The 16,410-nt window shown below is 48.4% G+C and overlaps 1 protein-coding gene across 6 annotated transcripts in view; it reads right to left on the minus strand.

Annotated features, from left to right (window-relative positions):
• Positions 1-1,814: 1,814 nt before the first annotated feature.
• Positions 1,815-16,410, minus strand: part of MYH10 (myosin heavy chain 10) — a 152,754-nt gene continuing 138,158 nt past the window's right edge. For all 6 annotated transcript variants that reach the window (XM_008010308.3, XM_008010302.3, XM_073004685.1 and 3 more), the window contains 8 exons: positions 15,010-15,171; positions 11,690-11,818; positions 8,815-8,903; positions 7,957-8,080; positions 7,663-7,871; positions 5,876-5,984; positions 4,427-4,599; positions 1,815-3,480 (listed from right to left, as the gene is read on the minus strand). In XM_008010308.3, coding sequence (XP_008008499.2) covers positions 3,336-3,480; positions 4,427-4,599; positions 5,876-5,984; positions 7,663-7,871; positions 7,957-8,080; positions 8,815-8,903; positions 11,690-11,818; positions 15,010-15,171 — 1,140 coding nt within the window. In that variant the 3' untranslated portion in view covers positions 1,815-3,335. The remainder of the gene's footprint in view (positions 3,481-4,426; positions 4,600-5,875; positions 5,985-7,662; positions 7,872-7,956; positions 8,081-8,814; positions 8,904-11,689; positions 11,819-15,009; positions 15,172-16,410) is intronic.

Below are 16,410 nucleotides of genomic sequence, written 5' to 3' on the forward strand. Positions count from 1 at the left end.
TCAAAACCAGCCTGTCCAACATGGTGAAAACCCGTTTCTACAGAAAAAAAAAAAAAAAAAACCCAAAAAAGAAAACAAAAATTAGCCAGGCCTGGTGGCGGGCACCTGTAATCCCAGCTACTCAGGAGGCTGAGGCAAAGAATGACTTGAACCCCGAGGTGGAGGTTGAAGTGAGCTGAGATCGTGCCACTGTGCTCCAGCCTGGGAGACAGAGCGAGACTCTGTCTCAGAAAAAAAAAAAAAAAGTTGCTATCCCTCCAAAGCAGTTTAAAATAGTCCCCTGGAATGGCTGCATTAAAGAAAAAACAAACAAAAAACGGCATCTACGATATGGCAAGGACAGAGCATTTAAAGCCCTAAATGAAGCCCCAGAACCGCCTCCTGCCATCTAAACTCAGGCCCAACGAAAGGACAAGCCTTTCCCGTCTTGCGAGTTCTCTCCCCGGGAACCAAGCTACTGCTGGGCAGAAGCCGACCAGCTTGACCTTCTGATACACTCAGATGCCAGCTGCCGTCAACTGTCTTCCCTGTGCTCTGAATGCCCGACAAAGGTTGGAGAAACTACCTTTCCTTAGGCCTGGAGTGGTGGTCAGTCAAGAAAGGTCCCTTCTAGTTATTAAATAGTATCTTCGCAGCACCAGGGCCTGGAATTGGTCCACACAGGTGGTTTTTCTGGCACTCTTGAGTAGTTGGGAAACTGTGACGTGAACACCAGGTAGACCAGCCAGTAGGGAAGATTTTTTTTTTTTTTTTTTTTGAGACAGCGTCTCCCTCCGTCTCCCAGGCTGGAGTGCAGTGGCGTGCTCTCAGCTCACTGTAGCCTCCACCTCCCAGGTTCAAGTGATTTTCATGCCTCAGCCCCCCAAGTTGCTGGGACTACAGGTGCACACCACACCTGGCGAATTTTTGTGTTTTTAGTAGAGATGGGGTTTTACCACGTTGGCCAGGCTGGATTTGAACTTCTGACCTCAAATGATCCATTGGCTTCCTAAAGTGCTGGGATTATAGGCTTGAGCACCACGCCCAGCCCAGTTATTACTTTTTGAGAAAAACAAGCCTCTGAATTCCATACACTCTTGGATAAAATACTGGATGTGGGGGTGAAGCACCACACCTGTGTCTCACCTTTCCTCTCCATGGTGGTGGCACAGGAGGAAGAGGGCACTTCTGCCCATTTCACACGTTTCCACTGCTGCCAAGAAGCCTAGTCACAGACCCCTTACCCCGGAACCAGCCTAACCCGAGAATGTCATGGAGTAAGACATGGGCGCTCTCTGTGTGATTCTGTACTGCCCTAGGATCTCTCTCATCCTAGTTGGCCTGCACGGGAGAGGCTGTGGCCTCATCACTGAAGCCTTCAAAAGCATCTTCAATACGTGCCTGCCTGAATATGCAGCCTGAAATGTCTTGGACCTCTGAAAATGTCCTAACCCAGCAGTGAGCTTCATTGGTTGGTGACCAGAGCCCTCCTACCTCACTCCCTTGACAGCTAGGCCAGCCCCTGCCTTTGGGTGGTCTTTCCCTTTCCAGGGCATCTGCACCCTGCCAGGCGTTGGCAGGAACAAGAGTTGGAGCCAGGACTGGCCTGAGAATTACTCTGTCATCTGACCTGGGAGACAGCGCCCTCGGCGAAAGGGCCTCGCGCCGTCATTTGAAGTCTGTGTGGCGCCCACCCTCCAGTCACATCACAGATGGGAAATCGAGAACAGAAGGTGAGAAAACAGATTCCATGTTCACATGATTATTCTTGTTTATTGAGGTCTCTTTATTCTCCACGGGTGCTTTTTTCTCCAAGTAAACAGAGCAGGCGCAAATATCTATAATGAATAAATTTATTGTCTTACAAAAATCATTGTCTAGAAATATGGGAATACAAGAAAAGATATTTGCGGTCAGGTGTCTGGTGGTCAACAGCCAGTACAATTCATAAAGGGGGAAATCCAAGATTCCAAACCCACAGGACAAATTCTTCCTAACAGATGTTAAAGCTTTTAACCCAAAAGGTTTGTGTTTTCAAGCACATTGCAGAGGATCAAGGATTTAGAATTAACACTGATTCATTGTCACTGAATGTTTGTAATACCACTTTGACTAGAGAGGTACATGATATGAAGCACAGTCAAAACTGAATACATTAAATTGTTATAGAGGCGAATGATATATTCAACATTGTCTTAGTACTGTAGTGTCTAAGGCACTTTCCGTAATGTCAGTTTGCTTAACTATCAACCAAAAACAGGATGCTAAGTGTTCACTGTGACACTGTCCAAAGGGAAGGGAGAAGGAAGAATGAAGGAGTCACACCCACTGGCATGTCAACATTCAGGAAGATGGCATATGTTCTGGAGGTTCCATAAACCTCATTGACAAACTTGGAACAAGCCTCGGACACAAAACCAATATTCCCATTTTGGGCTCAAAGCAGCGGCTGAATTTGCAAGGTCAGCGTGAGGGCCTGGCTGGCGAGGGAGGGCCTTCCACCAGCTCGGCTTAGGGGTCCGCGGCTGCTTGCTCCTGACGTGAGGAGGGCACTGGCTGAGCCAGGCGGTTCGGGAGACCATCTGGAAGTCTACGTGATCCATGGCTGCCACCTGGGGCCACAGCTGCAGTGTGGCCACGATCCCTTCTATGCACAGACCAGCCCTGGCCAAGGACAGTTCACATGAGGAGATGCGGGACCCCATCGACTCGAGGGGCAGGGCCCCCCTTGGGGGATGGGCATGGTAACCCCAAATGGGTGTTGCTTCCAATCCAGCCCACCCCTCCTACTCTTTCCAAAGCCCCTTTCACAGTTTGCTCACTGAAATAGTGTTGATCATTATTTGAGAGAAATGAGAGAGACAAGTGCAGTTTAGAGTCCACAATGGTCTAGGAGACTTGATGTGGCTGAGGAGTCGGGGGCCACGTGAACACAGAACTAGGTGACCTGCCTGTACGACAGAGAGCATGCAGAGCGACTGAGCGACGCCCACGGCGCTGCCCCAATAACCCAGCGACCCGCAGCCAAGGGCCTGGAGTCTGTTTAAAAAGGGTTCTTACCGTGTTTTATAAAATGGTCTCTTGATGACTATATGGAAAATAGATGCAATGATGAAACCATCTGTTTAATATGTGTGTCCTGTGTGTGTCTATATATAAAAAGGGGAGCAATTGTACCTAAGTGTGAAGCGGGATACAGTATGCGTAGGCTGGAGAGCCTTAAGACACAGTTGATCTTTCAGGAAGGAATCCCGTAGCTTGCCAATTTCCTAAATCTGCAGGAGGCCCCAAGGCAGGCTGGCACCGGTGCGTTCCTAAGTGTCCCACTGTATCGCCTCCTCTGGCTTCCTGCAACTTCACTCTGACTGGGGTGGCTGCGTCTCATTGACATCACTGGTCTTACTTTCCGTGTCGTCGTCGGAGAGCTCCAGGGAAGCTCCTTCAATGTGCAGCTGGCGCCGGCCAGATCGGCTGGAGGAGAAGCTGATGGGGCCGCCCCGCCTGGAGAGAAGAGGAAGCGGATGTGTGTGGGTAAACAGGCAGGAGCACGTGGCTGTCAGTAGGTCCAACCACTCAGTGCCGCAGAACCTTCCCCCTGCACCCCTTCCTCGGACACACGACCTTGTGGGGGTGGCGGTCCGATGGGAAAAGACTGTGCCTTTCTGCCTCTCCCACAACCCTGCCTGCAGAGTGGCCAAAGCAGGGCCCTCGGAGAACTGGGGAGGACTTGGTTCAGCCTAGGACTGTCTGTGATGGAAATGGTAAGGAAGACGGATTAAGGCCAAGCTCTACCTGCTCACCAGGGAATCAGCCAGATAGCAAATATTTTATTGAGGATTTGTGGGCCACCTAGGGACTCTGTTGAATATTCTTTGTTTTTGTGTTTTTAGAACCATTTAAAAATGTAGACACCATTCTTAGCTTGATGGCTGTACAACAGCAGGTTATGCACCAAATCTGCCCATCGGCAAGATGTGCTGTAACCTCGGCTGAGCTGGTCTTGCGGGGCAGGGACCTCAGCTGTAGCTGTCCCACGCTCCGCCCTCGCCCTGGTACACAGCAGATCCAGTGTAGTGAGGAGGACCGTGCTGAGGAGGGCTGATGGCACCAGGTCCCGGGAGGAGCTCCTGCCCCCTGCCCTGCTTTTTAACAGGCTGGGAGCTCGCCTCGCTACTGGATGTCTGGACGGGGATGGACGCCTGACACAGCTCCAGCCTGGTTGGTGGATGAGTGTGGTCCTCTAGTGACTGGCAGTGAGGGGCTTGCTCCTCTTTTATTCTCCCCGAGGATGACTATGAAGGTCAGAAATCTTACATGAAGTGGTTCAGGAGAAAGAATGGATCACCGGGCATGGATCTAAGTAAACTTCCTCCAGCCCGCTACGCCCCGAGCCTAAGCTAACCCACAAAGCAGCTGCCTGTCAGCTCGGGGCCACAAGCCTGCTCACCTCAGCCGGTTCTTCAGGGTGCTGACCTCGCGGCTCAGGCCCTCGTTGGCCTCGGTGGCATCATCCAGTTCCCGCTGGAGTTTACGCCGAGATGCGTTGGCACGCGTAGCTTCTTCTTCTGCTTCCTCCAGCTGGCGTTTAAGCTGCTTCATCCGAGCGTTGGCCTTCTCCATCTTGGGGAGGGCACATGAACCAAAACACACCAAACTGCTGAGTCCAGTGTCGGCCTCTCTGCACCCCGAGCGTGGTAGTGCGGGGCTCTGCCTGTTACTCTTGTGAGCACACGTGTACACGGATGTACACACATGCCTGGGGGCTGGTCAGAGACTCTGTAACTGGCCTGCCGCTCTCAGCAAAGCCAGCATCTACAAAGCACACTAGGCCAAAAAAAACGAAAAAATACTCAAGATGTTTTTTACCAGTGAGTTTTCTGCAGAAAAATAAGTTTACTGTCTTCACACACGTGACCTAGAAAGGGAACTGCTGTTCTTGCAAAATGTGGAAGAACCAGCAATGTGGTACCGTCCCCAAGCCCGGGAGGTTGTACAGTGCATCTCTCCACCTCCTTTCAAGGATGGGCATCTCAGAAATTATACTCGGATTCAAGCAGAAAAGCACCCTGGGATGACCTGCCACGGAACTAAGCGCCTCCCTTTTGGACCCTTCATTCCTGAGCCACACAGGGGCTGGCCATGCCTCGGGGGCCCAGCGCACACCGCCCTCAACTGTTCTCCATGTTGCTAGGCCCCAAGGGTGGGGGTGGGAAGGGAAGGCCAGGTTGCTTGACCGAGTGAATGAAGTTGGGGAGGGTTCAGGTCAAAGGCAGTGAAATCCTCAGATCCATCCACCTTTCTGGCCAGTGTCTGCAGTGTGAAGTCTCACCAGGCAGAGGGCAGGGAGCGGGAGGGAGGGTACAGCTGCCCACGCTGCCATCAGGGCAGGCCTGCCCCACAGTGGAAAGTCCTGCGGAACATGCCCTGCGCACTTAGAGAAGGGGGCCTGGATGCAGACACTGAAGCCACTCGGGTGCAGCGTGCAGTACCTCTGTCTTCCCTTCACTTTCTATTCACTATCTCCTGGGTCCACCCTACACCCAGCCAGTACCTCATGACTGCCAGCAATGTCCAGGAACTACACTAGGCATTAGGGAGATAACAGGGAGCAAAATAGGCAGAAATCCCTGTACTCACGAAGCACACATTCTAGTGGAGAAAGCAGGAGCTTTACAGGTCAGTCCAGGCCCCACTGCAACTTGCTTCCTGACCTGCTGTCCCCTCCCTCCTGTGTCTCGGGTACTGAGGCTGCCCGCCAGGAACATGGAACAGCCCATGTTAGCCGAAACATCAGAATCGGGAGGCCCCTGAATTCCACTGGTCAGTTGTGCCACCAGCGCGTTCTCCACCAGTTCCTTTGCTGACACGCTTCCCAGGGAGGCATTTCCTCACGTACCTGCTCTTTATACTGATCCGCGTGTCGACGCTCATCCTCCACCTGCATGAAGATTTCTTTCAGCTTCTTCTCAGTGCGACGGACTAATTTGTTGGCGGCTGCTCGTTCCCTGTGAAAGTGGTCACAGTAGTTCTGAAATTCTTGAAATGATATTTTGTGTGGGGAAAAAATATTTTTTAAAGCCCTTTTTCTTTGGGAAGATGACATATGGTGGAGGCATCATGGACCTCTCTGCCCAGAATATCGTGACTAATGTGATGCTGAGACCTTTTCCTTCTGGTCAAAACAGGAATTGCCTTTAGTGTATTCCTCAGTAGCAAAAGGTAGAAAAAGCACATTATTCCTGCACGCGTAGGTATTAATTACTGTACACAGGTATTAATCACTGTACTCAGTTATCTTACTTTTTGTGTTTTTGAGACGGAGTCTCGCTCTGTCCCCCAGGCTGGAGAGCAATGGCACCATCTCTGCTCACTGCAACCTCTGCCTCCTGGGTTCAAGCGATTCTCCTGCCTCAGCCTCCCGTGTAGCTGGCACTACAGGTGCGTGCCACCACGCCTGGCTAATTTTTGTATTTTTAGTAGAGACAAGGTTTTACTACATTGGCCAGGCTGGTCTCGAACTGTTCACCTCAGGTGATCTGTCTGCCTTGGCGTCCCAAAGTGCTGGGATTACAGCCGTGAGCCACCGCGCCCGGCCTGTACACAGTGATCTTCTAAACAGCAAATGTTACATACAAGCTACCTGTCAGTTATACTGAACACAGACTTTTGAAGATGCCATCCTTCATCACCTAAACTTTCCCCCTGAGAAACAACCCAATTTATTAAGTGATTGTATCACTTGAGAATTTACTAATTACCTCCTATGACATAGGGCTTTGGCAGCTCACCTTGGGGGAAAAAAAAAAAAAACAAAAAACAAACCCCCTACGCTCCCTCTTTGGTTAGAGGTGAAACAAATCCATGTTTCTAGATAGGTCTACATTGTCCCATGTGAAGGAGAGGTAACTTATTTGGAGGATTCCATGGAAGACAGAAAAAGTTATTTCGTTCCTTAACAAATATGCAAACATGGATAGGGATGGAGTCAGCCAAAAGGGTGAGTTGTTAGTTCCAACCAGAAACAAACCCTTCACTGTTTGATTCAGCCCACTGGAGTCCAAGAGTGGAGTGGGAAGTCCTGGGACGGGGGACTGGGGAGGATGCAGGCGTTCTGGCCACGAGCCGTGCATTTCTGGGCTCCACGCTCCCCAACAAGAGGGTGAATCTGAAGGTCTACCCTGGCTCTGGGGACTATGACCTAATAGCTTTGTAAGTGCCTGCCTGCCAGCAGCTGTGCTGTACAATTTCTCATGCTTTAATACAATATGAAAGCTGTTAAGCAATCCTTTCCTATGGGAGAAGAAAGGCTTTGATTTCTGTCCTACTGCATTTGTTCTCTGGCTGCAAACTAGCGCTTCATGGGATGCCACACGCTTGGGAAATCGACTCTGGGTAGGAGATGCAAACTCAGGGTGCCTAGGAAATCAGGGGGTGCACATGTGGTGAGCCCTGAGCTGAGTCCTAAAGCCCAGCCTTCCCTGACTGTTCACAGAGGCCGTCTGTCCTCCCAGCCTCTGAACGCTCGCAGCTCTTCTCTCACAGCTCACACCAACTTCTGTCTCCCACTCTGGTTATGTGTGTTCTCCGCCCACGCAGTGGGGAGCCCCTCCCGAAACGGGCATGTCTGTTTTGTCTCTGAGCCTGGTTGGTAAGTTTTGGTTTATGACAGCAAAAACCTCTTACTTGGCTTCCTGCTCAAGCTGCTCCTCCAGCTGCCCAATCTTGGCCTCCAGGGCTGAGATGGTGGCCTTGAACTTGGACTTGACAGCACCCTCGAGCTCCTGCAGCTTGGCCTTCAGCTCCTTGTTCTGCCGCTCCAGTTGCTGGCGCGCGTTGTCGCTCTTCTGGGCGGCGCTGCGCTCGGCTGCTAGCTCGGCGTTCAGCGTGTCCACCTAGAGAGGAGAGAGGAGTTTATGGTCACTTGTGCCTGAGGAGTGGCACAGCCCTCCCCGGGTGACGGGCTCCTGCATGGACCACCTGTAGAGTGGTCTTGCGGAAGCGGTCGTTGAGCAGCTCCATGTTGCTCTGCTCCTCTTCCAGCTCCTCCTCCAGCTGTGCGATCCGAGCCTCCAGACGCCGCTTCTCATCCAGCAGCGCGGACCTGGTGGGGACAGGAGGAGGGGACAGTTCAATCCCAGCTCAGCACAGCATGGGAGCCTCAGAGAAGGCTCCTCCACCCACCCTGTTGCTGGAAACCTGAGCAGCCATCCCCAAATCCATCAGTAGATCCCACTGATGACACTTCCAAACACCCTCCCCCACTGCCACCACCCAGATGCAGGCCTGTCATCTCTCACCTGGACCGCTGGGGTGGCCTCCCGCTGCCCTGCCTGCCTCTCTCCAGCTGTTCTCCACACACAGCAGCCAGAGTCACTTACAAAACGCAAGCACGACCCCAGCCTCCCCCCGCTGAAACTCTTCAGTGGTTTCCAATCTCTGAGAATCAAATGCTACTCATGATGGCATGCTCAAAAAGCACGTGATGAACCTCTGGTTCAGTAATTAAGTAGAGAAATTGACTGAATTGGAAAAAAAAGATAATGACTTTTAACAAAAAATGAATTCAGAGAAAGGTCATGTCTGAGGAACCTGCTCGCCAAAGCTAACGAACTGGAAAGTGGAGGCCCGCAGTGCCCGTTAGTGCGCACCACGGCTCCCGCTTGCGGTGTGCGGGGCTCAGCAGGACTGGCCCCGGGGTATGATAGCTGAGGCAGCCCAGGCCCAGCTAGAGAGGAGCAAACCACCTGCTGATACCAGGTGCGTGGACACCTCCAGCCTCCTCAGCAGTGTGTGTGCCTGAGGGTGAAGAACCCGCCCCGGCCACAGGAGACTCACTTGCCAGAGGCGCTGTTGGCGATCTCGTCCGCCAGTTCGTCTCTCTCCTGCTCGGCGTGTCGGCGGGCTCGCTCAGACGAGGCAAGTTCCTAAGCAGTGGGCAGTGGAGACTGCGTTAAGCTCTGGCTGTGAACAGTTTCCTCACCTGTGGAATCTGACAGTGCCTGAAGCTACAGCGACCTTGTTCCTGTCACTGTTAACCTGCACCTCAAACTGTCATTTAGATTTGAGAAATTAAACTGACGAAAATCTGCTCGGTGCAGACCAGCCAGGTGGTGTGTGGTGTCAGCATCTTACAGAAAAATGTCCAGAGGGAAGTCTTCACTGCCATAAGGGCTTTGCTGTCACCTCCAGCATAAGAGGTGGCTATGTTCCTGCCCTTCTTGGAAAGCTGGTGCCTCTTAATGTAAACTGAGCACAAACTTTATACAAACTCTGAACCCTAAGAAACCTGAGCTGTACCAACTGATGATCCTGAAGTATCTTTCACATAAACAGTGTGAGATCAAGGACGCTGGCTGCACAGACCAGTGCGGATCCAGGCAGCTGTGCAGCAACAAGGACCAACGCTCCCATGGGGAGGAGGCAGGTGGGCACCTCTGCAGGGGCTCAAGTGTTTGCAGAGCTGGGCCTCTGAGGTGGGCAAAGCCTCTTTCTTGAAGGGGACTGTGGCTCCACGGGGGGCTCTCAGAGGACTGGGCAGGACAATGGGGACAGCCTTGTACCTGCCAGCCCTCAGAAGGAACTGCCTGATGGCTGCTTTTCCACAAACTTCTTTGGAAAGATGATTTGCCATAGAAAGGAGTCAAGGGTGCATTTATCTTATAAATAAGGGAGCTGAGGCCCACCTGGATGAAGATACTGGCCCAAAGTCCCAAGGTTAGTCAGCAGCAAAAAGTCAGGGTTCCGACTCCCCGTCCAGGGCTCTTCCCACCAGCTGCCCCTTCCAAAAGATGCCGCAGCTGGCAAGAGCACACCTTGAAGGTGTCTTAGGAGCAGGGCTGCACGGGAGCGCCTCTGTCTGCTCCGGCACATGCACCTGCCTTACATGAGTGTGGGCCGAAGGCCTCTGACAGGCCCGGGTTCTAGCACATCCTGGCACACAGGGCATGGTGGGAGTCAGGAAGGAAAAAGAGGCAGCAGACAGAATGTTCCAGGCCTGATCCCAGGGCCACTGACTCCAGACAGCTCTGCCATCTGGCCTCTGGTGTTGTGTCCTGTGGGGCCTATGAAACACTCATTGTCCACTGGCTGGGGGGGCGGTGGGGGAGCTCTAGGCAGACTGAGGGACCCAGGGGAGAAAGGAAGGGACCCTGGGGCCTCTAAGGCAGATTAACAGAGGTGTTTGAAGGAAAAGTGTCAGAAATAGGGGGAAGGGCAGGGCCAGCTTTCCAGCTCAGTCTCTTCTTAATGCAGTGTGATTCAGGCCTTGCCTGAGAGTCTGAAAGAAACACTTTCAGAAAAAACAGTATGGTACAGAGAATGCCGCTTGGACATCTGGGTAATGGCCCAGGAACGCTCTCTAGGAGGCAGGCTCCAAGAGCCACATCGCCTTTGGGGCAATGTGCATGTAGGGATCTCACCAATCAGCTCCATGATGGATACATAGAGCTTACACATCTACTTCACTGATGAACATGCATCGTTTGTAACTACACACGGAACACTTATGAAAACTAACATGTTCTAGGTCCCAGAGCCCTTCTCAACATTCTCTGACTGCAATGTGATAAAACTAGAAAGCAACTTAAAAAACAAGCAAATGCCAGACATTTGGAAATTTAAACCGCGAGCTTAAATTCTTCACGGGATGAAGAAGAAACCATAATAGAAATTAGAAAAATTTAGAATTATATGACAATGAAATTACTCGACAGTGAAATTACTCCACATCAAAATCTGTGGGACATGATGAAAACAGATCTTAGAGGGGAATTTACAGTCTTTTATAAACATATTAGACAAGAAGCTTGAAAGCTCATGAGCTAAGTGTCCAACTCAAGAAGTCAAAAAAAAAAAAAAAAAAAAAAAAAAAAGCAAAAAATGGTGAGATAGAGGACAGCGGGATGAAAACCTCCCGAAGTTGGCTCTCAGGTCCTCTCTCAGGGTCTGCTTGGTTTTTACTGATCTGGTTTTCAGTTCCTTGTTCATTCCTGGCACTGAGAGAGCCATCCTCCTTTCTTGCAAGCTCAACTCTGCCTTTGCTAATATTTCATCCAATATTTGTAGGTATTTGTATTGGGAGTTTTTTCATATTAACTGATAATATTATCTTTTCAGGTTTGAAGAAATTTTGATTATCCCTCATTTATACGGTAATGTGTATATTTAAGTGTGCCTTGCACTGTTACAATTCCTGTATGCAAATATCAGTCTCTGCCTCATGAGAACCTACAAAAAAGATAAATGAAGGAATAACAGGAATTCAATGAAACAAACTTCTCTCCTTTTAAGTTATCACATGAATAGTGCTTCTGTGTAAAAACAAGGCAATTTTGCATCACCAAGGTTGGAGTTACACAGTCCTTGCTGCATATCAACACTAAAGTATCACTTCCCTTTCCTGCACAGGGGAACAGGCTAAGAGGTGGCTTGAAAAGCTGCTCATCAGCTCCTTTGCCTTTAGCCAGGTGGAGGAATATATATGAGCAGTGTTGAAGTGATCATTTTCTGTTTCCAAACTGAAGCAACAAGAAGGTTGAGGACCATATTAAAAATGGATACTTAAAAAACAAACAAAAAAAAATGAAACAACAAAAATGTATACTGACATTACAGTGGGCTACAAAGATATTAAAATTTGTTTTGATCTTGGAGAAATTTCAAAGGGCAAATATATTTGTTGAACAAATGGATGAATAAATAACAAACCAACCTCCTGCAACTGAAGGATTTCTGCTTCCAGACTCTTCAATTTCTTTTCACTCTCTTTGGATTGAGCAAAAATCTCATCTCTGGATGCACGAGCTTCTTCTAATTCACGCTGATAATCCTTCATCTGAGCCTATTAATAAGAAGGTTTTGGGGTGGTTTACATTCTTAGTTTTAGTCAAAAAAAATTTTTTTTAGAGATGAGCCCTATGTTGCCCAGGCTGGTGTCAAACTCAAGGCCTCAAGCATTCCTCCTGATTACAGGTGTGAGTCACTGTGCCTGGCCCCATTCTTAGATTGTAAACATGACATTTTTTTTTCTAGATTATAAAAGTAATATACTTTCATAGTAAATATAAAAGTATATGGAAATGACAAGGATATCACAAGAAAACTACAGATCAAAATGAAATCCCTTATAAATACAAATGCAAAAATCTTCAACAAAATAGTAGCAAACTGAATCTGGCAACATGTGAAAAGGATTATATACCATGACCAAGTGGGATCTACCTGAGGAATGCAAGGTTGGTTTGACAACCAAAAATGAATTAATGTAACCATATAATCATAACAATAAATGCTGAAGAAGCACTTGACAAAATCTAATACCCTTTCAATATAAAAATAAGCTATGAACAGAAGGAAATTTCGTCAACTCTGATTAAGGGCATCAATGAAAAACTGACAGCCAATATCATACTTAAGGATCAATGACTGAATGGTTTCCCTCTAAAAGATGAGAAACAAGACAAGGATGTCCGATCTTGCCACTTCTATTTAACACTGCAATAGAGATTCCAGCCAGGGTAATTAATTAGGCAAGACAAAAAAATAAAAGATACTTAGATTGGAAAGGAAGAAGTAAAACTAGTTCAGTTTGCAGATGATCTGATCTTGTATATAGACAGGCTTAAGAAAGACACAAAAAGAATTAGAACTGCTGGTAATATGGACAATAAAAGAAAAGAAAGCCCACAAGAACTAATAGATGAGTTTAGCAAGATTGCAGAATACAAGATCAACATACAAACATCAATTATATTTCTATATACCAACTATGAACATTCAAAAGAAAGCAATTACATTTATAATAGAATCAAAAGAATACAAACTTAAATATAAACTTAACAAAAGAAGTGAAAGACTTGTATACCAAGAACAAAACATCACTGAAAAAAAAAAAAGATCTAAATAAAAGGAAAGATTATCCACGTTCATAGACCAGACGACTTAATATTGTTAAAATAGCAATACTCTCCAAATTGATCTACACATCAACACAATAAACTATCAAAACCCAAGCTGCCTTTTTTTTTTTTGGGTGGCAGAAATTAACAAGCTAAGGCAGGTGTGGAAATCATTTATCTCAAAGAATTTATATCCAGAATACAGACTTGTTTCAACTCAGTAATTAAAAGACAGCTCAGCTGTTCAACCTCATTAGTAGTCATTAGAGAAATAAAAATAAAAATAAAAGCCACAATGAAATGTCATTTCACACTCACTAAAATGGTTACCATCAAAAGATGGACAATAACAAGTGTTGACAAGATGTGGAGAAATTTGAACCCTCATAGATAGCTGGTGGGAATGTAAAACTGCAGTCACTGTGGGAAACAGTTTGGCAGTTCCTCAAAGTTAAACACAGAGATAGCATTTACCCCAGATCAGTTCCACTCCTAGGTATATTTCTGAGAAAACTGAAAGCACATGTCCACACAAATGCATATGAATGTTCACAGAGGCATTATTCAGAAGTCAAAAACTGGAAACACCCAAATGTCCAACTCGGGGATAGATGAATAAAATGTGGTAGATGTATCCACACAGGAGTGCGGTACTTATTCACGCTGCTACGTGGATGAACTTTAAAACATTATGCTAAGTGGAAAACCAGTCACAAAAGGCCACATATTATATGATTCCACTGATATGAAATATGAAACAAAGGCAAATCTATAGAGACTGAAAGATTAGTAGTTGATTAACGCAGAATGCAGCAGGGATACAGGGAATGGGGAGTGACAGCTAATGGGTAGACGATTTTTAGGAGGGACCAAAATGCCCCAAATTTGATAGTGGTGGTGGCTGAGTAAGTCTATGAATAAACTAAAAAACACTGAAAATGCTACATTGGTGAATTGTACGGTATGTAAGCTATATTTCAATAAAGCTGTTAAATAAAATCACAGTATTATAATTTATATTCTTTGTAATTAATTAGCTTAATAACTTTTGTAATTAGCTAATAAAAATCTTGAGCCCAGGCTGCAGTGAGCCATGACTGCACCACTGTACTCCACCCTGGATGGCAGAGTGAGACTCTCTCTCTTTAAAAAGAAAAAAAACCTTTATATTTAGCTTCAAAAAAAAAAAAAAAAAGTATATGAAAACAAGTTCCTACCAACCTACTATCCAGAGGTGACTTTCTTTCCAAACTTGTTTCTAGGTAAGTATGTCTGCCTGCATGTCTGTATGTGAAAATGTATACACACACGTGTGTAGAGTTACAAGCTAAACCACCCTACACTGTATTTTCCTTTATTCATTTAAGTCTGGCCATCGGCCATTGTTCCCCACACATCCCATCACTTAGATGGTTAGCAGTCCACTGACATTTAGGTGGTTTCCATTTTTCCTATCATAAATAATAACACTTCAGCTAAAGATCTTTGTACATAAAAATTTCTTCTTTATATTTTGTTAAAATAAATTTTCAAGATGTGGTGCCAACAAGGTCAAAGGAAAAGTTCTTGTCATAACAGAGCGGCTCCCCTGAGAAGTGGCTCCCATCCGTACTATGGGTGAGGCCACCGCCTGCCTGCTCACATCATGAACTCTTGCAGAGATCACCTCTTGTCATTGTGGTAGTAAAAACTGGCCCGTCATCTGGGTAGAAAAAGTGACGATTAAAAACAGACCAAAAAGATCACAAAAGCTACAGCACTAAGGGCCTGGGTCGACATGACCCTCCTCTTGAGGTGAGGAAGGGTGGGTTTTAAGCATCGCCACAGGCTCTCAGGGCCACAGGAACCCCGCGTGGTGCCTCCACCCCAGCTGTGCTGCTAAGTGCATTCAAGTATCTCCCGTGGACACACAAGCAGCATCTTCATGGCCTGCTGCCCCGCCCCCGGCTGCGCTGACACAGTGCTATGCCCCTAGGGTGGGTGACAGTGGTGCTGTGGCCCCAGGGTGGTACTGCAGTGCTGTCCCCGCCAGCTTCACTGCTGGACTCTGTAGAAGCCACACAGGTCACGTGGTGCTGGATCTCAGTGGGACCACGTGATGCCATCCAGAGACTCCATGGGCGGTGGCACCTACCTGGAGCTTGCGGAGCTGCTTAATCACCTCATCCCGAGCTTTGTTCGCGGCCTCGATTTGGGCTTCGAGGTCCTTCAGGTCTATCTCCATCTTTTTCTTTGAAGCCACAGCAAGCGCCCGCTGTTTCCTCTCGTCCTCCAGCTCCGCCTCGAGCTCCCGCACCTAATGGACGGCATCGGGTTATGCTGGGTTAAATCCAACTTTCTGCTCACAGAGCAGGCAGCCTGTTCTCACGTGGGGGCTCTGGTGACTCGGGTGAGTGTGACCTTCTGTTACTCTCTAGAGGTCTCTGTTACCAAACAGTTACTATCAACAGAAAACCACAGTAGCTGAATTGTGTTCAAAGGGGTCTTTAAACACCACCACCCAATACAAACCATCCCACTGACTGCTGCGAGGGCACGAGAAGGCAGCCAGGGACCTGAGCTCAGAGTGTAGATGAAGCCAAGATGGAAAGACCCGAGCCAACGCGGTAACCACGTAGTAAAGGCTGGAGTAGGCACACAGTGGGCATGGGGTGGTTGCTAAGAGGTGCGGAGGACGAAGCGGGCATGCCTGTTTCCTAGAGCTGTGAGGACGTGGGGCACGGCCAAGTTACAGGGGTGCCAGAACCACACAGAAACTGCCTTTGATCGGCAGGAAAGGGGGGAGCAGTCAAAGCTGTCCAATGGAGGAGGCACGAAATGAAGGCCAGCTCTGGAGCAGGCAGATGGAGCGTGAGGATGAGTAAGATGTGGGCGGGAAACTGAGGGGGACACACCTGTCAGCCACTCACTCACTCTGCGGCACTCTTCGCTCAGTGAGCCTCCTAGTGTGCATGGGGGTGGGGCACTACACTCACACTGTCTGAGAGATGCTCAGAAGAAGGTGCTCTGGAGTCCTTAAACCAAATCCCAACGCCTCCATCACCAATGACGGGGACCAGACACGAAGCTGTTGAGCTCCAAACCTTAGCCCGAGTCCACAGGGACCATGTGTCACTGCCTTGACATGGCCTCCTCAACCTGTCCTGCTTTGTCCACTTATTTAGCCACAAATAAATGCTTTGTCATGTATTTATTAAGGTATAGGTCATAAATACCTTAATAAATACCTATGCCCTAGGTAGTGTTCTAGCAGCTGGAGGCTCAGGTGAGCAAGGAAAGGTCCCTGCCTTCACAGAGCTTCCGCTTCCTGCTAAGAGGATGATGGGTGGTGTGGGAGCTGGTATGGAGGCACCAAGGCTTGACAAGTGGTGGCTCTACTGGTCCTCTCCAAAGGGGAGAAACAGGGCCGCTGCCGCTGCTCCTCTGCAGGGGTTGGCATGGGAGACGAGGAGCAGGGCAGCTGCTTCCGCATAATGCAGAGGCGCTCGTCGTCTACTTGCTGTATTCTGCAGAGACCTGGGGCTGTACCTCAAGG

Source organism: Chlorocebus sabaeus, chromosome 16, assembly GCF_047675955.1.
Source record: "Chlorocebus sabaeus isolate Y175 chromosome 16, mChlSab1.0.hap1, whole genome shotgun sequence".
NCBI lineage: Eukaryota > Metazoa > Chordata > Mammalia > Primates > Cercopithecidae > Chlorocebus > Chlorocebus sabaeus.